General features: G+C 49.9%; 1 protein-coding gene across 1 annotated transcript in view; it reads left to right on the plus strand.

The window, feature by feature from the left end:
- Positions 1–7,805: 7,805 nt before the first annotated feature.
- Positions 7,806–20,020, plus strand: part of BANF2 (BANF family member 2) — a gene marked incomplete at both ends in the record, with an annotated part of 46,852 nt that continues 34,637 nt past the window's right edge. The window contains 2 exons of the mRNA XM_082670706.1: positions 7,806–7,931; positions 15,946–16,036. Of these exons, the coding sequence (XP_082526832.1) occupies positions 7,806–7,931; positions 15,946–16,036 (217 nt within the window). The remainder of the gene's footprint in view (positions 7,932–15,945; positions 16,037–20,020) is intronic.

Genomic DNA, 20,020 nt, shown 5'->3' on the forward strand with positions numbered 1-20,020 from the left:
GTCAGAACTGAGTTGAGTGCACTTGAGTGCAAACGTCCATCCATCCTCTCACTGGAGGCCCAGGGCCTCTGCGGAGACCGTCCTGAGATCACTCTCACCCTCGCTCTCTTGCTGCTACACAGCTGCCGTGTTTTGAGGACACAGGGAAGGATCCTGAATTTTCCCATAAATCTGCTTAGTTTAGGAGCTATTTATGTTCTCCAGAGCTTTCAGGCATTGGGCAACTTTTTAATCGAGGGTGTGAGGACTTTGAACACATGAATTTAAGTTTTAAAATAAAGGGAGAAAAAGAAAATGAAGACATTGAGATAAAGAAGCAAACATGGTAACTAGGAAGGGAGGGAGGTTTTAATCCACGCTAGTTTCTCTATACGGTTGTCAAATTGAGCTCAAAGATTCCTAGTAAAAAGGGAAATAGGATGTTTGCAAGTCTTTCTGTCATAAAGGTAGAAATATGCCAATTTTGGAAGGTATACTTTTTTCTTCACATTAAATTCCAAAAGATGTATCTTGTGGGACATTTTATAGAACAAGATGTAAGCAGCAGAATGCTCCCCTCTACCCCCTGTTACTACCCCAATAAAGGGTGAGGGAAAAACACAAAGTCTAATATTAAATATACCGTAGTTCCTGGGGAAGGCAATACCGTAAATGCCTGAATAGAAAGCAAACACGAAAATAAGATAATCTTTCATTTGCTCAAAATGTTTTTTGGCTCTTTGAATATATAAACTCTCAGGGATATAGATAAAATAGTCTACATAGACTATTTGATCTTATAATTTAATTACACACATTTAAAGTCACATATTATATAAAATGGTATATTTAGAAATATAATACGTTTCTGTTTCCATTTCAGGAAAACAATAGTATTCTAATTATACTCCTGTACGGTCCACTTTGGTGTCTTCCTCACTGATGTTACATTTCGTGTCCTCTCCCACGGTTTTCAGAGAATAATGACTTTGCTTCCCGCTAATGGGTGTTGAACGGCATCACCTTTCGAATTCACTTATTATGTCCCCGCTGGAAACGGCATCCCAAGCCCCACATGCCCATTTGTCTGGTATCAGAGTCCTGCACCCTCACCCCATTTATCTAACGGGGCAGATAAATTTGTTATCACCTCCTCACAAAGACCGATTGTGTCGATTTTTTAAATGATCTTTAAATGTCGTCAAACATTTGCAACTAGAAGGTCATTCCTTTGAGAATCGTGATCAAATTCCCTTGACTTGTATTCTTTATTTAAACAGGTGCCTCCTCTAAGAATCTAAACCCAGACTTGACCGAGGTCATTTCCTGCCATGTGTCTTCCCAAACACTACTTTGAGGTTGAAAACGATGTAATTGAGAAGAACACCCTGTAACACAGGAGTCTTTGGCGGGACGACACTACGTTAAAGCATTTGCAGTCGTTTTGTCATATGGCCCTCAAGCAAGCGCTTAATCTGACCCTACTGCAGCCCCCCCATCCTGAAGCCACCCCCCACTGGGAAATGCCACTGACTCAGAAGGGGGTGCCCTTCTGCATGGTTGCTAGCTGCATGGTCTTGAGCAGGTCACATAAACTTTGGGGCTTCCGTGTTCTCATGTGTGACATGAGGGGTTTAGGCTGCATCAGAGAGGGGCCGGGGAAGCACCGGGGACCACCCGACAGCTCCGTGTTTGGGGCAGGGGTTGGTGTTCTCACCTCGTTCCCAAGTCAACAGAGTAATTCTGCTTTGATCTACTTTACATAAAGGGATTCCAGGTAAAATTTCCTTTGAAGTAAAGATCCCTTTTTTTATAATTTTAAAAACAGGGGGATAGGCCATTATTGAGGTCTGCATGCTCTGAAGTTGTCTGACCTCAAAGCCGTCGGGGTCATAGTTAAATCTTCCTGTTGATGTCTAATGAGGGTGTGATGTGCCTGGTGATCGGGGTGGGAGTGTAGACAGTGCCTGAGGGTTGGTGAGCTTATGCCATCTGGCAACACAGACGGTGGAGACTCCACTATAAAGTCCCACTTAGCTGGAACCCCATCATCCTAGAAAACCAGCTCATAATTTTATGAGAAAGAAGCAAATGACAAGGCAGCAATGGTTCTCAAACTTTGCAGCATATTGGAATCACCTGGGGAGTTTTTTTTAAATTCCAGTGTTCAGGGCATTACTCCACATTAATTAAAGCAAACTCTGGAGGAGGGACCTGAACATCAGTAATTTGTAAATTTCCCCATGTGAGTCTAATGTGCTGTCAAGTTTAAGAATAAGTGGCATTGGTACAGCCACTATGGGACACAGTATGGTGGTTCTTCAAAAGAGTAGACATAGAATTACCATGTGATCCAGCAATCCCACTTCTGGGTACATACCCAAAAGAACTAAAAGCATGGTCTCGAAGAGATGTTTTTACACCCATATTCATAGCAGCATTATTCACAATAGCCAAAAGGTGGAAGCAACCCAAGTGCCCATCAATGGATGAATGGATTAACAAGATGTGATATGTATGTACAAGGTGAGCTTCCTTAAAAAGGAAGAAACTCTAACACATGATACAGCATGGTTGAACCTGAAGGACATCACCCTAAGTGAAAAAAGCCAGTCGCAAAAGGACAAATACTGTATGATTCCACTTATATGAGGTCCCTAGAGCAGTCACGTTCATAGAGATGTTCATAGAGAAAGCAGAATGGTGGTTGCCAGGAGCGGAGGGTGGAGCAGGGTGAGGTGTGGAATGAGGACTTGTTTAATGGATTTAAGAGTTTCAGTTTTGCAAGATGAGACACTTCTGGAAATCGGTCGCACAATAATGTGAATATACTTAACACTACTGTACACTTAAAAATGGTTAAGGTGGTAAATTTTACGCTACGTGTATTTTACCACGATGAGATATAAAATAACATGAAAAGAACAAGTGGCATCACGTAATGCCTTGCTACTCAAAGTGCGATCCACAGGCTGGGAACATCAACATCTTCCAGGAACTCGTTAGAAATGCAGCGTCTCAGGTCCACTCCAGACCTGCTGCATTTGAACCTGCATTTTTCTTTTTCTTTCTTTCTTTGTTTTTTATTTTTTAGAAAGACAGTTCCGCTATCACAGTGGGAATTTTATTTATTTTTAAAATTTTATTTATTTAATTATTTTTCGTTATGTTGAATCTTCGTTGCTGCGCGAGTGGGGGCTTCTCTCGTTGTGGAGCACGGGCTCTAGGCGCGCAGGCTTCAGTACTTGGGGCACATGGGCTCAGTAGTTGTGGCTCGCGGGCTCTAGAGTGCAGGCTCAGTAGTTGTGGCACACGGGCTTAGCTGCTCTGCGGCATGTGGGATCTTCCCAGACCAGGGTTCGAACCCGTGTTCCTTGCATTGGCAGGCGGATTCTTAACCACTGCACCACCAGGGAAGTCCCTGAACCAGCATTTTTCAACAAGACCCCCTGTGTGGTTGGTGCGTACATTAATCTTTGAGAAGCGCTAGTTGCAACGGACCGAATATTAGTCCAGGGTTTAGAAGATGGAGCAGACAAGGTCATTCATCCACCCGGCACCCACCTCCTCCCTTCCTACTTCCTGGAGACCCCAGCATTTTCCAAGCAGCCATGTGCTCGGGAGGATGACCTCATACACTCCCCACACCCCCCACCCCGTGGTCTTACTCCCTGGCCAGTGACTTGTGTAGGGCTGGGCATGTGGCTTGGTTTGGGCCAGTAGAAGGAAGGGAAGTTCTGCTGTAGAGGTTCTGCTGCCAAAGCAGAAATGACCTCTCCTTCCCTGTGAAGTTCTCATGTCAGGATGTGACCCGAGCAAATTCCATAGGCATCTCGGGACCTTGGGGACAGCTAGACCGGTACTTGAAAAACAGAGCCACTGACTGACAAAATCCTGGGTCCACCTCACCAATGATTGCTGATTATGTGAGATTAGAAATGTATTTATTGTTTAAGAGCGTCTGAGTCAGGGTTCTCCATTCCTTGTAACCCAGGGTTCCTCAGCCTTGACTCTCTGGATGTGTGGGACAGGACAATTCTTTGCTGTGGAAGGGCTGCTGTGTGCATTACAGGATGCGTGGCAGCAACCCTGACCTCTGCCCATCAGACGCCGGTGGCACTCCCGCCCCCCCAGTTGTGACATCGTGTCTCCAGACACATGGCCCCATATTTGGAGGGGGTGACAATTGGCCCCCAGTTGAGGACCACTGTCGCAAAGGCACCCTAACGAATGCAAAGACCTTTCCTCGGTGGTCCGTGAGGAGGGTAAACATCGCTGTCTATGCTCCAGAATGTCTCAAGGATCCAGCTGTGTGAGAAAAGCAAACACACAAGGTGTTGCTAACGACTGGCTGTCTTTGATGCTGCTGGTGCTTTGATAACAATGTTGTGCTTTCCATTTATTCTTTGAATAGGCAGAGATGTTTAACTTAACAGATGGCCAGTGCGGATAGGGAGTGGAATTTTCCCTGGGCAAAGTTGGTGACCCGGCCAGCACTCTCTCGGCCTCTTCCTCCCACTCAGAAATCCTGATCTCTTACCGCCAGGCCCCGAGCTGGGCCACCAACCCCGACTCACCGCCCCACGAGGCGATGGGTGCTGCAGATTCACGCAGTATCGCGTTTTCACAGATTGAGAGATGTTCATATTGAACTGCTGAAGAGAGAGACCTGTGTTCTCCACGTAATGTTGTATTCGCAGCTCACACATCCATGGATTTGAGACTCGCAGAGTCGGTGGCTTCTGGACAAGAATCAGTTGACACACCGAGACCACTTTCCTTAGGAGCCCCCTGGCCCCGAAAATCAGTGCATTTGGATTCATCACTCCTTGGAGAGTTTAGTTTCATCCAAAACGTTCCCTGGGGCAGGAAGGCTTACAAGGGGAGCTAGGCTTTACAGGAAGGTCTGGAGGAGAGTTGGGAGCATGGGGACGGGTTGGGGGACCAGTGCTGTGAAAGCCACAGATGTTTCTGTGGTTGAGGTCAAGTGTTTCCCGTGTGCCAGCGCAGTACTCAGCACTGGGGCTGGGGTGCGGAGCAAAGGCCGTTTGGGAGGCGCTGCGGCCCTTGGGGGCCTCACAACCTACTGGGGAGTATGTGGAGGGTGCTGTGTTGCTCTCCTACCCTCAGCCCGTATGGTGGTCACTTCCCCAGGTAAGTGCCCCCAGGAACACGGCGACTACCCTGATTTTGTGTCCCATCCCCGCCCCTGCAGCCTGTGTGCTTTGCAGGTCACTAACCTGCTTTCTGAACCAGAGGGAAGACACATGTATCAGGCCGTAGTCAATGTCTTAGGCCTGGCGTACGAGGATTTGACTGGAGAAGGCACACATTCACAGCTTCTGGAGGAAAAGCAGTGTTTTCCTTTGGGGGAGGGGGCGTGGCTTGCAGGCCCTGCTGCAGCCCGATTATTTCCAAATAGGAGTGGAGCTGAGGGTTGAGCCAATGAACAAAGGGAGGCAGAGTCGAGAGTCACAGGGAAATCCAGCGGGAGCCTTGATCGACCACATGTGACGCACCTCGGGACATTTAGGTGGCACATGCTAGTAAACCTCCGTTAAGTGTAAGCCAGCTGGAACCGGATTTCCTGTTGCTTGCATCATAAACTAAGGAGCAAACCTCCAGCGCGGACAGGCAGAGAGGAGTGAGGGTGTCTTCACACAAACGACGAGGACAGTGACCCTTGTGTAGGGAAATGGCTGGTTCTGGTGGGCCCGCTTCACCCGGGGACACAGACCTTATGTGTATGGAGACTCGACATCTGGAGATCTGACGGGATATTCGGGACACTGTGCACCTCTGCGTCCTCATTAAGGCCCTAGGAGACTCACATCCAGGGGGAAGGTGGCCCATTGGCGGGGTGAGAGGGGTGAAAATACAGCTTTGCTAAGAGACAGCGTTTCTGCCTGTGGCTTGAGCAAGTCCTGCTGGGTTGGAAAAGCTGACTTTTCAGGCTGAATTTAGAACACAGGCGACCAGTCAGGTGACTTAACAAGAGAAAGGATTAGGGCCCCGGAAGAACATTGCCCCAGTTCCCAGGTGTCTCCCGAGCCTCTTGTCTGAAGGATGTCACGCTTGATAAAGGGGACATCCTTCATGTCTGAAGGATGTCACGCTTGATAAAGGGGACAATTGCCTTACTGTGAAGATGCAGCTGGGATGAGGTGGGGCAAGGGGCAGACCTGGGGCACCTCCCCACCTCGGAGATGTAGTTAGATGTCCCCAGTCCGAGGATCAGGGCAGCAGGCAGGGCACAGATCAAGGATACAGACCTGTGAAGATCTCCACTCAACCACCAGCCCATGGACTTGAACAGAAGAAACCCAGTAAATTCTGAAGGGGGCTGAGATGCCAAGGAAACTGGCCAAGTAGTGGCCTGAGATTGCCCATCCCTCACGGAGATCCCTGAGCTTGTGCCCACAGGAAGTGGGGTGCTACAACAGTGAATCTTCTTGGGAGGCATCAACACCAAGCCCCTCAGATGTTAACAAGGCAGTGGATGGGGACCCACCCAAACCCAGAACTGGGGGCCAGCATCTTGTCTGCTGGAGGAGCTGGCTTCACCACAAGGGCAAGGAATCCCCAATATTTCCTCAATACCGTATGTGCTATCGACCAATGGCAACTGAGTGTGTTTCCCACCTTCTCCTTCTCCAAATGGAGAATTTCCCTTCTGGAAATTCTTACTGCAGATATCCTGGTTTTTCCCATCGTTGCTGGCTATGTTGATGATGATGAACTGCAGAATTTAGTTCATAGGTTACCATCCCTTGAGTAGCTACTTCCAGACATGATGGGGAGTACGATGCATCTCACAGAAAATATGAACTCGAGTCTGAATCCAGTAACTGGATGAATCATAGAGCTCCGCCCTTTGGGGGAGGGGTGAGTCCATTTCAGCCACCTGTGGGTATTTCTGATGGCTACATAAGGGAAGGAGATTGTACCAATGTTAGTTCATCAAAGGGGTGGACCATAGTGGGACGTTATGGTTACTGCCTTCACACCCACCTGCCCTTCTCTGGATAATCATCCTGATTTTGTGCAGGTAACTGTACTTGAACTCACAGCTTGTACAGCTTAGAGAAAGCTGACTCCACTCCCAGATCCAGGACTGGACATACGGCTGGATGAGGCTCTGCTTGGAACTCCTCAGAAACAGTTTCTCTCTCTTTAGAAACTTCTTCTTTTGGGGTTGAGATTTGAGGGGGGGGGCGCGCGGCATGAGTGCTGGAGCAGCCGTTTCATCACCATGAGGGGAACCAGCCCCCACCGAAACCAACACAGGGAAGAAAAGTTGAAAGAATCAGAGAAAAGGATCTGCAACCCTGATGGTACCAGACCCACCCTCACTCTTGGGCTCCTGACTTATATCATGTCTTCTTTAATATTTGAGCCAGTTAGAGTTTTCTGTTATTGCAACCAAACAACCAGCTATTACAGAATGAGATAAAAGCTAAAATAAAAATATGAAAAAAACGCTGGAGAAGGTAGATTCACTGGCTAAGAGAAGCAGGCTGTTTCTTTAAGCATTTAGGGTGGGAAGGTTGGCAAGGAACCCATCAGAGCTCTTAGCATCAATCCCACCCTTTCATTGGGGAGTTTTTGGGCTTATCTGAGACCATCACTAACGTCCCCACCTAACCCGTGCAGGTGGGGATGCGTATGTAAAGGTTTCAAAGCAGGGCGTTGCACCTGGCATCTAAAAGTCCCCAATAAACGTTGGGCGGTGGCAGGATACTCACTGTCTGTTGGCCCCAGCCCCCCGCCCCGGGAAGGCCGAGGGAGTTCCCTAACCACCTCCCTCCCCATGGCTGTTGCAGAACATGGACCACATGTCTCCCAGGCTGAGAACCTTCCTTTCTGAACCCATTGGAGAAAAGAATGTTGCCTGGGTAGATGGGGTCAGCCGTGAGCTTGCAATCAATCTGTGCACCAAAGGTTTCAACAAGGTAATTCCTCCTTTCTCGTTTCTCCAACTTCTCTTTCAACCTGTATTCCCCTAATCCTGCCAGATGGCAGCCAGTGCCACGTGTCCCTGCCAGTGGCTGTCGGAGAGCAAAGCTGCCACTTGGCCGGGCGCCACATGCTTGGCTGGAGGCTACTGACCCCGCATGCTTGGGCAGCCGCCAGGGTCCACAGATAATGGGCAAATCGAATCACTGTGGCTCAGAGCAGCTGGGCTGTGCGTGACTCACTTGGTGTTCAAACACCCAGGGGTCGACAGAAGTGAGCCGGCCGCCCGAGTCTGGGGCCGAGCTGTCAGGATGGATGATTTGGGTGCACTCCCCACCCCCATGAAGAGACATGAGGGTCTCTTGTCCTATCAGGCCATGGCAGGTGGAGTCACAGCAGCCTGGTGTCTACACCAGAGTACAAGGAAGTGAGTTATTCTAAACTGTCACTAGCAGTCCGAGAACAGCCTCAATGATGGCCAATGGAATCGGAACGATCTCTTCTAGGCAACTGTTTCTATGGTGCTATTATATAAGGCTTCATGAACCTTAGGAGAGGATGGGAGATATTCCCGAAGAGAACCCAGAGAAAGTGAGCGGGTGGGAATTCACAGGAGCATTGCACACTCGGTCGAGAGAGGCACCTCCGGCAGAGGTACTGTAGCTCGTTCCCTTTGGCTTTAAAGTCAGCCCTCACCGCTGGGCGGGAAGAGGCTGCAGAGACGCCCAGGGAGGCGGGGAACCGCTGAGTGCGCAGCTGACGGTGAGATTGCTTTGCACCGGCCCAGCGCATGGCTGTGTCCAGGGGGCAGCTGGACGACTGGGCCTGTGGTTCTCTGATTGACACGCTGCCCTGCACCACTTGTTAAACATTCTGGATATCACCCGAATCTACCACAATCTGATACCCAATAGGTGGGCTTGTCAGGAAGACAGATTGAGGTAGATTTGCTTCTTTCCTCCCAGATAAAGCAGAGAGGACCATTCCCAAGCAGAGAGCAGAGCAGGCAAGTCTGATTAGGGAAGACATTTTAAACTAAAAATTATTTTTTAGAAGAAATGATCGTCCCTTTTACTTTTCTATTGTGGTGTAACATACCCACACTGATGTGACGGGTTCAACTCAGTGAGTTTTTACACAGATATACATGCATAGACCCACCACCCGGATCTGGTGGTCAGGATCCTCGAGAATTCCAGAAGCTTCCCCTGTGTCTCTTGCCAGTCAACTCCACCCCCCACTCCCAGAAGTCACCGCTATTCTGGTTTCTACCACCATTGGTTTAATGTCTCCATAGTTCTGAGGTGTTGTTTTTGTTCAGCCATACTCATCGTTCAAAAAATATTTTAATCTACATACAGTAAATTTCACCTTTTTTTAGTACACAGTTCTGCAAGTTTTGACAAATGCACGTAGTCATGTAGCCACTACCACAATCAAGGCCTAGAACAACCCCATCGTGCCAAAATGTTCCCCTTACCCGTCACATTTCCCACCTTCAGCCCCTGGCAACTACTGATTTGTTTTCTGTCCCTATAGTTTTGCTTTTTCCAACTTGTTTCAAGTGATTCTAGGAGGATGAGAGGCATATTAAAGATAAAGGAATGAATGAATAATGGGAAATTTTCAGGCATCCGAGAACTTGCTACATAGAGTCAGGGCTATAGGGAAGGAGGAACTGGCCAGGTCCCTGGAGATCTGCTCCTCTGTGTTTCCCACCTCCTAGCTAGCTGTGACCAGCCCTCTCCTTTTAGGCTCTACTCATTCCAAGGGCCACTAATTCCAGGCACTGATGCCAGGGGTTCACCTTCTTCCTCTGCTTTGAGCCCCTCACCCACCTGCGAATGAGATGAGAGGTCGCTGTCTCCACTTGACAAACGAGGAGACAGAGGCTCTGGAAAGTGAGTGCCTTGATCAGGGTCCTGAGTGAGGACAAGAACAGCCATGGATTATATGGTCACAAACCACCCAAGAATATCAGGGCCAGGAGGCCACCCTGGCGGCGCGGGGGGGAGGCTTTACACTGAGATTTGGTGATGAGCTCCTGAATCGAGTGCTGGAGCCTGGCTGGGCCTATATGAGGATCCAGGAGGAGACCCCAGTGTCGCACCGACAAGATGAGCAGGCGCTTCGGGGGGGGGGGGGGGGGGGGGCGGGGCCGTGGGCGGGGCCAGCAGTAAGAGGCAGGTAGATCCTGGCAGGGCGGCGGCTCAGATGTAGCAAAAGAAACGCAGGTTCCTGTAGTGCTTTCCATAGGCTTTATTTTTTAGAGCAGTTTTAGGTTTACAGCAAAACTGAGAAGAAAGTGCTGCGAGGTTCCCTATGCCCCTGCCCCGTACACAGCCTCCGTGTTACCAGCACAATGGTAGGTTTCTTACGGGAGAACCTACACTGACACCTTATCTCCCCGGGGCCCAAAGTTGACATTAGGGCTCACACTTGGTGCAGCGCATCCTGTGGGTTTGGACAAACGAGTGATGACAGGTATCCACCACGGTGATGTCCTACAGATCTCTTCTCTGCCCCACAGTCCTCTGAGCTCCTGGGTTTTCACACCCTGCCTGCAGGAGGCCTGGACATGGCAGGCCCCTCCCCAGGCTGGGGGTCCCTGGGGTTTCTTGGCTGTGAGCAGAGATCCCCTCAGGCTCCAGCCCTGCTCATGGTGGCTTCCTTGGCCTGTCCCATGGGTGCTGGGCCTTTCCGAGGACCCGCTGGGATGCAGATGTGTGAGGCTGCCCTCAGCCCTGCCTGCCTGGGCCCCTCACACCGCTCCCGAGACACCAGATGCTGGAACCAGGAGATGGGACACCAGCCCCGCCCTGGGAGCCCAGGGTGCATCTGGGTGTGTCGATCATCCCTCTAGGACTGTGGCCCTGGACAGGGGCAGGCATGGAGACACCTTCTCAAGCTCCCACCAGCCTCTAAGTCCAGTAATTTCTCCTCGATGCCTGCCCCACCCAAGTCAGACTTGCATTTCTTCTTCTACGGAGGCATGACGTGCTCGGCGGGGTTGCCCCTATCTCTCTCTGCACTTTCCCAAGCTTTGTCTGTGGCTTGAACAGTTCTCTGGCTCAGTTGCAGTCCTGACTTTCAAAACTACGGATTCACCCAAGTCTCAAAAGTCACGAATGTGGCTGCGTTTTCTCTGGGTTTTTTCGTGCCTGCCCTCCCCTGGGGCTGACGGCTTCGGCCTGACGATCTACACCTTGGCCGTCCAGCACGGCGGCCGTGGGCCACTTGTACCTGCTGCGTACCGTCTGAATTGAGTTGTGCTATAAATATAAAATACACATGGCCGCGTTAAAGACTCAGTGCCAAACAAACAAAAAATGGAAAGCATCTCATCAATAATTTTTTAATTGATTACATGTTGGAATGATAATAATTTAGAAATATGGGAAAAAATTAAAATTATTAGAGTTCATTTCACCTGTTCTTTCCCCCTTTTGCCGTGGCTTCTAGACAATTAAAAATGACACGTGTGCTGGCCCACATTAGATTTCTACTGGACAGCATTGGTCTAGATTTAACGGCGAAATGTCTGCAAAGGTGAAAGGAATGACCAGAAGAGGGAAGATACATCGTGCTCAAGGTGTCCGCGCCAGGTCTAGCTCCGCCTTATATTATTCTGTCCCCCCACCCTCACCCCCATGCTCCACCAGACTGTTCATGAACTACAAGCACATGGGGACCACCCTCCCGCGGACCCAAGGCCCCTCTTAAAATGAACTTTTGTCTCCTTCATGGGCCCACTCATGGCCCACCCCCTCCGGAAGCAAGCCCTCCTTCTGCCCACCCACCCTGGCCGGACACGTCGCTGTTTCTAAACGCTGAGTACCCAGTGGACCCCTTGCTGTCACATTCAAACTATTGATTGTTTTTTCCACGCGTTCTGTTAGAGGCACAGCTCCCTTTGGTGTCCTCCCGTGTCTTCTCTGAAGAAAGGATTGTTCTGGGTTTCTCGTACTCCTCCTCTCCCTAGGAAAACCCAATGGAGGGGGGTGAATTTCCAGGCGCTCAGTAGATTCAGAGTCATGGGCAGTGCCCTATGGGGTGACTCCAACAGCGTGGAAGTAAGTTTCACATCCCACAGAATCTGGTTTGCCTCAGTACCCTTTGAACACCCTACGAAGTCATAACCATGCCTAAATCTTCCTTCTGAAACATACTTGGAAGATGAGGGAGCAGCAAATGTCCTGGATGCCCCCCTGCTCCCCAAGCCTCTGTCACCTGATAGAACCAGCACCTGATGCTTGCTCCATGTCAGGCACTGATCCGAGTGCACTACATACAGTTATTTCATTTAATTACCAAAAGATCCCATAAAGTATACTATTTCGTCTCTATTTCACCGATGAGAAAACAGGCACGAAGCAGCCAAGTGCATCACTCAAAGTCACTCAAGGTGAGAGAGACAAAATCTGAATCTGGCAGACAGGCTCTGGGGTGGGCAGCAGGGCAAGGGACCCCCCCCACCCCCAGCCCTGCCTGATGCCCGGACCCTACAAGGAGTCAGTCACAGAAGCTTGGGGTTATCCTATGCAGGGCTGCCAGGTAAAATACAACATGCTCAAATTAAATTTGAGTTTCAGTTAAACAATGTTTTTGTGTAAGTGTGTCCTAGGGAGACGGGCAGGGGGAAGAAAGCACAGTGGGTTGGACATTCATGCTTCAGACAAGGAGTTTTACACTGGAAACACTGACAGAGGCTGCATTTGCGAGGTTGTCTTTGGCACTCAGTGGCCCTGAAGACTGAGGAGTCAGCGTCCAGTTAGAGAAAAAGAAAGTTGTTCATCACACAACAAAGCCTGGTGGTGCTGTAAAGTCCATTCGCCACGGGCGCTGAGGGGCTGGGAACTGGCAGGAGGGGAGCTTGACAGTGAGGGGCCGAGACTACGTGTCTCTGTTTGAAAGGCCAGGTGTCATAGTGGAGATGAAAAATTTTTTTTTGGCCGCTCCATGGGGGATCTTAGTTCCCTGACCAGGGATCAAACCTGCACAGCCTGCAGTGGAAGCACGAAGTCGTAACCACTGGACCGCCAGGGAAGTCCCTGAAATTTTTAATGAGCGTGGACCAGGACCTAATCTGCGGGCCCAGTGCAAGATGAAGATGGGCGGCCCCTTGTTGAAATTAATCAGGAATTTCAAGATGGTGGCAGCACACCAGCAAACCAAGTGGGGTTCTGAGCTCAGGGCCTGTGTGACGGCATAGGTCACTCACCAGGGACCTCAGACTCAAATATTGCTACTGTTTCGCAAGGAACAGGCACGGCACACTGGAGGCTGGTCTAGACCTGCTCACGATTGGGATGTGGCGTTGACGGAAGTCTTCCCTCGAGCTGCCATCCTGCCACACAGGCAAAGGCTGCCTCGGGAAGGAATGAGCATCCCTGGCCTGGGTGGCGGGAGGTGGGGACGTCTGTCAGGGTATCTGCATCACTCTCCCTGCAGCCAGGTTTTTCTGAGCTTTGGTCCAAGGAGGCAGGGGGTGGCTCCTCTTCCCCCAGGTTAGGGGCTCGCTCTCTAGAGCCCGCAGAGAAACCCAGAGGGCTTCCTTCCATCAGGGCCATGATGGGAGCCTACGACTCCTGCTTCCCTGGGGAGCAGGGAGAAGCAGGCCGACTTCCAAAGAGAAAGGGCAGAAGGGAGCATCAAGTTGCCACTTGGGTCTGGAGGCCAAAAGATGAGGCCCTCTTGCCTGTGGCTTTCCTGGAAAGTTTGCCTCTGGTCCTGCGAGCCACGAGGTCCCTGGCATCCTGGCTGCTGGGCGTGGAGGGACATGGAAGCTCTGGTTACCAGAGCAGCCGACGTCAGCCCTCAGGATGGTGGAGGTGCCAGGCCAGGCCACAGATGGGTGGGGTGTGCTGGAATGGGGCCGAGGACAGGAGTCTTACCTCCAGGGTTCTCCATGACCCATCTAGAGAATGGACGGGGCGCATGTCAGGATCCAAAGCAGGAAAACGTATCAGGGGTCTGAGCCTGCCCATGGTGCTCAAAAGCATCACTTACTACTATTATCATCAATGTTCTCTCTCCTGGGACAAAGCTCTGCACCTCCCATACCTACTGCAGCAACGGGCTCAATCAACATTCAGTAAATGTTCACTTTTTAAAACGTTGAATTAAGAAACATCTCAGGGACTTCCCTGGTGGCGCAGTGGTTAAGAATCTGCCTGCCAATGCAGGGGAGATGGGTTCGAGCCCTGGTCCGGGATGATCCCACATGTCGCGGAGCAAATGCGCCCAAATGCCACAACTACTGAGCCCACATTCCACAACTACTGAAGCTTGCGTGCCTACAGCCCATGCTCCACAACAAGATAAGCCACTGCAATGAGAAGCCCATGCACTGCAACGAAGAGTAGCCCCAACTCGCTACAACTAGAGAAAGCCCGCGTGCAGCAACGAAGACCCAGCGCAGCCAAAAATAAACAAATTAATTAATTAAAAAAAAAAACTCAGTAAAATCACCCCTGAAAAGACGAGGATGCTGACAAAAGTAAAATGAGCTCATTCTAACCAATTACACCGCTTTTTCAAAAAGATGATTAAAGTAGCAATTTAAAATGACCATGAAATCCTAGCTTTTGTCTCTTTTCAACAACTGGATCTGGACTAAAAATTTTTTTAAAACCCCAAACTCCAATGCTTGGGTATATTTTATGACTGGAATTCAGCTTTTATTTAATTTGTCTTTTTAAAAATGCGTTCATTTTGGTTAAGATGAAGTTTGCTTGGTTTTATGTAAGTGAAATACATAGACGCCAGTGGGTTTCCCTGGAGGGGGCCCAGGACTCAAGGCCTGGACACTGGTTCCCATTCATTCCAGGCCGGAGAGCCGGGCACTGAACGTGGCCTTCCCCGTTCATGTCCCGGCCAGTCTGTGGCCTTGGATGTCTCTTTCTCCTTGTGGCTCTTGCCCCTCATGACTATCAGTGACGAAACAGCACGAGAGGAATGAAAAGCTGTGGGACCAGGACTCAGAAAACCAGAGAACACCATACAACTTTGACTTGTGGGCACTTAATCTTTACACGTGTTTTTCATCCACAGAGACCCTTCAGAAGGGGAAAAGGGGCAAGGTTCAGTGTGTTTGATACCTTGTCTGCTCCTCCCACAGGGCTGCAGTCTTCCAGGACAAAAAAGGAAGTTGCATTTCTCCACTGGTCTCACACTGAATTCACTTAATCCAATTTGCAGGGTGGGGCGGGGCAGATGAAGGGCCTTCAGAAGATGCAGAAACTGAACCTCAGGCTCTGCAGGTTCTCACTTCAGGTTAAGTGAGTTGCCTGGAGTCACAAGGCGGGTTTGCAAAAACAAACTGATACTAAGGTGCCCTTCACATACCAGTCCCAGGTGCAGTGGTTCTCAGTTGTGGGAGATTCTGTCCCCTGGGGGACACCTGGCTATGTCTGGAGATGGTCATGATTGTCACAATTCAAGGTAGGGGGCATACTGCTGGCATCTAGTGGGTACAGGCCAGGGATGCTGCTAAACTCCCAACAACGCACCTGAACACAGAACTATCCCAAATGCAGCAGTGTCAAGGGTTAGAAACCCTGTGCTTGAACCATTGAGAAAGTGGCAGGGTGGGGGGCACCTCTAATTCCTGTGTGTGTTTCAAAGAGAGAAATATTAGATCCGAGGCCTGAAGGGAGCATCAGAGGTACACGAGGCTCTCGCTACTCCAAATATTGTTCCGGGACCAGCATTAGAAATGCAGAGTTTCAGGCCTCACCCCAGACTTACTGAGTCAGATCCTGCCTTTTTAACAAGATCTCAAGGACATGTCCAAGTTCCTTCCAGGCTACACGGCCCCCAAAGCCACCTGTAGAGATGGACATTCAACTTGACCTCACATCTCACCCAGGCCAGTGTCCGAATCTGCTTCGCCAGGGTCAGGGTTTCAGGGACAGCCCTTCTCCCTTGAATCTGACCTGTGCCCCCTCCATCGATTTGCCAGGGGAGGAGAAGCACAGCTGAATACGTTTCCCGTGTTCCTCCACGCAGGCCTACGTCCTGCTGGGACAGTTCCTTCAGATGCACAAGAACGAAGCCGAGTTTCAGAAGTGGCTCATTGGCTGCTGTGGTGCCACTGAGTGTGAGGTGCTCCTGCTTCCTGTAGACCCTCCCCCCGCACTGCCGCTAGGAAATGATACCTCTGCACTGGCTCTGGGCTCCAAGTCGTTATTTTTCTTTTCCACTTTATTGACACACATTTGTTATAAAAAGTAGTTCAAGAATGTAAAGAAGGACAAACACAAGAAAAATGACCCCCAGATTCTACCACCCAGAAACGGCCATCATTCACCTTATTCACCAATATCATGCCAACTGTCTCTTTAGCATAAATTTATCTAAAGGAATGGATAATTTTATTTAAAAATGGGAATTAAATTTTAAGTCAGCGTAGCAGTTATCTATTGCATAACAAATGAACCCAAAACGTAGCTGCTTCACGCACACAATCATTTTGTCTCGCTCAGTTTCTGAGGGACAGGAACTGAGAGATGCTTAGCTGGGTGGGTCTGTCTCAGGGTCCCCTGTGAGGTTACAAACTGTGGGCCGGGGAGCAGGTTGGTGGGGGCTAGGGGACCCACTTCCACGAAGGCTCCTCACGTGGCTGGTGGCCCAAGGCCACAGCTGTTCTCTGAGTGGGCCTCCCTCGGGCTGTAAGGACCTGGCATCTAGCTGCCCCCTGAGCAGGTGACCCAGGAGGGAATAAGAGAGCAGGAAGCTGCAGTCTTTCATGACCTAGACTCTGATTCACACAACATCACTTCTGCCTTGTTCTAGTTTTAGAACCAAGTGCCTACATCCTCAAGGGAGAATTAAACTTTCTTGAAATAGCAAATAGTATGCAAACATTCTTAAGAGCATCACAGACAGATTTTTGAGGTATAATTTACATATGGTAAAACTTGCCCTTTTTAGGTGCATAGTTCTATGAACTTGACAAATGCATTGTCCTGTAACCGCCACCATCAAGGAGATAAACAGCATCTTCGTCACCCCAGCGAGTTCCCTGGAGCCCCCCTGTAGTCATCCCTCACTCCTCCCCAGCCCTTGGCAACCAAGGGTCTGTTTTCTGTCCTTAGACTTTGGACTTTTCCTGAAAACTGTATAAATGGAATCACACAACATGTCGCTCTCTGAGGTACATTGTCTTCTTTTACTTGGTATAATTCAGTTGGGATGAATCCATGATACAGGCTTCTTAAACTTAAGAAATGTAGCAGGTGTTGTTGGTGTCCAGCCCATATCCTGGCGGCATTCACTGTTCTAGGAGAGTCCGTTACTTCATTCAAAAGCAGCTGAATCCCCTCGGCCTGAGGGGTTCTCTGGCTGCAGGAGTGGGGTCAGCCCACGCACAGGGCAGGGAAGAAATGCCTGGGAGTTAACACCCAGGGGAGCCGTTAATCATGGGTGGAAGTTGGTGGCCAAATGCCCCGGGTCCTCTGCCTGTGGGTGGGACAGCTCTGAGGCAGTCTTCCCCACTCTCCACTGGAGCTAAGCTGAGCTCCCCATAAAGGGTGGCCCCGGCTCTCTAACACCCGGCCTTGCTTCCTTCCCCTCCCTGCCTTGATTTCCCACTCCCCTACCAGGGCTTCCTGGGACCACCCTCTATACACAATGAAATACTCAAATTTTAGAGTCTGCTTCCAGAAGAACCTAACCTAAGACAACAGTGTGAATATTTATTTTAACAGAAGAAAAAAGTGGAACCGAACTGAAAGAATTGCTGAACTTCACTGAATTTTTTTCTTCATCACTAGATATAGTAATTTCTAAATCAATTTCTTCTGAGTTTAAAGAATAATATGGAGAAAAGAGTAAGAGTGAAGTTAGTATCATTAGGTTTATTTTAAACTTTGTTTTTCAATATTAGATGGTATAAACTCCTACCAAAGAAAGAAATAAAAGTAAAAAGAAATTAACACTTTTACTTCTTCCCTCTCATTTTTTAGTTGGTTTTATTGTTACTTTTAATTTGTGAAGGTTTAGATAGCGTATGTGTTCTTCCCATAAGCATACCCCCTGCAGTTACTTAGTTTTATATTTAAGAGCTTATCATTAATTTTTGTATCATTATTTTAAAAATCATAGCTTTGTCATTCCTGAATTCTTTATTTTGATACATGTCTTTGTTCGTCGAGTTGGATCACCGTATCAGTCAGAATAGGCCACAGAATGCTGCTATAACAAGCAAACCCCCAAATCTCAGTGATTTAGCCAAACAAGGTTGATTTCTCTCTCATGGTACATGTCCAGTATATGTCATCAGGAGAGCTCAGGAGCTGAAACGTCTGTGAGGAAGAGGGGTCCACACTGACGCTTGGCCCAATATCTGTAGTTTGGGGGCATCCATGACTCAATACATGATTTCAATGAGTATTTATGGAGTGTCTAAGGTTCTGAGCATGGTTAGACACTGTGGGAAAAGCAAGGGAAATAAATATGAGTTTCTGTGGTTTCAAGGAGCTTACAGCCCAGAAGTGATGGGAGAGGGGAGGGCAGAACAGCCCAGAGGTGGTGGGGGAGGTGCAGGTGGGGATAGGGGGTGTGGCCAGGGGGCAAACAGCCAGGAAAGGGGTCTCTGTGTCAGGTGCGGGTCACGCTTCATCACTGTGGGCAGCTGACCTCAACCCTGCTGGGGACTCAGGAGTCAGTGTAGACACGTGTTAATTCACCCCACCCTGGGGTGTCCATCACACCTTCTCTGTCCTTTGTTGAGGACTACTCCCCCGGGGAGTTAATCACTCAGCACCCAAGCCAGCCGCGTGGTGAAAATGAACCCCACTGAGAAGGTGTTCAGGCCCCGAAGGGCAGGCACGGACAGCCAGGTGTCGGCCAGCCGCGTGCACCCAGGCAGTGACGGCGGGGCACACGGCAGGGCAGGACACTGACAGCTCTGCTGCAGGCGGGGTCTGGAGTAGCCCTGGCTTTGAGAACAGAATCCACCCCTCACCACTAGTTCTAAGACCTTTGGAAAGTCAACCTCTCAGCCCAGCTTCCCAGCTGTAAAATGGTGATAATAACAGTATCTACTCAAGCGTCCAGAAGATTAAAATTCCTGCAGCTGGTAAGAGCTTCATGTGTGGTAGCTCTAAAAACCTAAGTTTTGAAATGTGCAGCACTGACTGGGTATCGTTATTGAAAGAAAGGGGAGGTGGGTATGGATGGGCGTGGCCAGGGAAGGCTGCTAGGAGGAGGTGTTAAAAGGGGAGGTCAGGGTTGAGTGAGCTGAGGATGGAGAAGAGGGAGGGGAGGAAGCAGGGGAGAGAAGGAGCTATGAGGGGAAAGACAAGCCCAACTGGCCCAGAGAGAGTGAGCTGAGGACCCTGCAGGAGAGGTAAGGGGTGGGGCTGTGGGCTGCCGAGTGCGAGGCTCCCCCGCCCCTACCGTTTCCCCCAGACAGAGGCTGAATATGAGCAGCTAGGTGGCCCCATTTCAGAAGGCTCTGTCTTGAGGAAGGCTAGTGCTCTCAGCAGTTGGCAGGACCGGGACACATCTGGGCCGATAATCCAGGATAGTGGGCCCTGCTCGCACCCCTAAGAAAGACGCTGTAGCAAGTGATGTGAAAAATACCCACAACCCTCCTCTCCTCCTGGTACCCACACCCTTCACAAAGACTCTGCAGCTCCGCCTGTCAAGAGTCCATCTCCCTTCCTGCTGCAACTGGACTGCCCCTGTGACTTGCTTTGGCCAAAGGCACGTGGCAGAGGTGACACTGTGACAGGTGTGAACCCCCTGTGACCACCACGCAAACGAGCCTGGGTTCGCTCACTGGAGGACAAGAGACACGTGGCCACTGCCTCGGCCCACGGCCAGCCAACCTCCAGATGTGCAGGTGAGGCCTTCCTGGACCAGCCCGCCCATCAGCTGACCTCAGACCCATGAGTGAGTCCAGCTGAGGTCAGAAGTGCTTGGCCCAGATGAGAAAAACCCAAGTAACCCACAGACGCGTACAAATACATCTCACTGTTTTAAGCCACTGTTTTGGGGGTAGTTTGTAGGGCAGCTGTAGCTAACATAAATCCCCACGTGAGGCCTGGGAGTGTGGAGTATCTCCAGGTATAAACTG

Source organism: Grampus griseus (genome assembly GCF_964374135.1).
Source record: "Grampus griseus genome assembly, chromosome: 14".
Classification (NCBI taxonomy): Eukaryota; Metazoa; Chordata; class Mammalia; order Artiodactyla; family Delphinidae; genus Grampus; species Grampus griseus.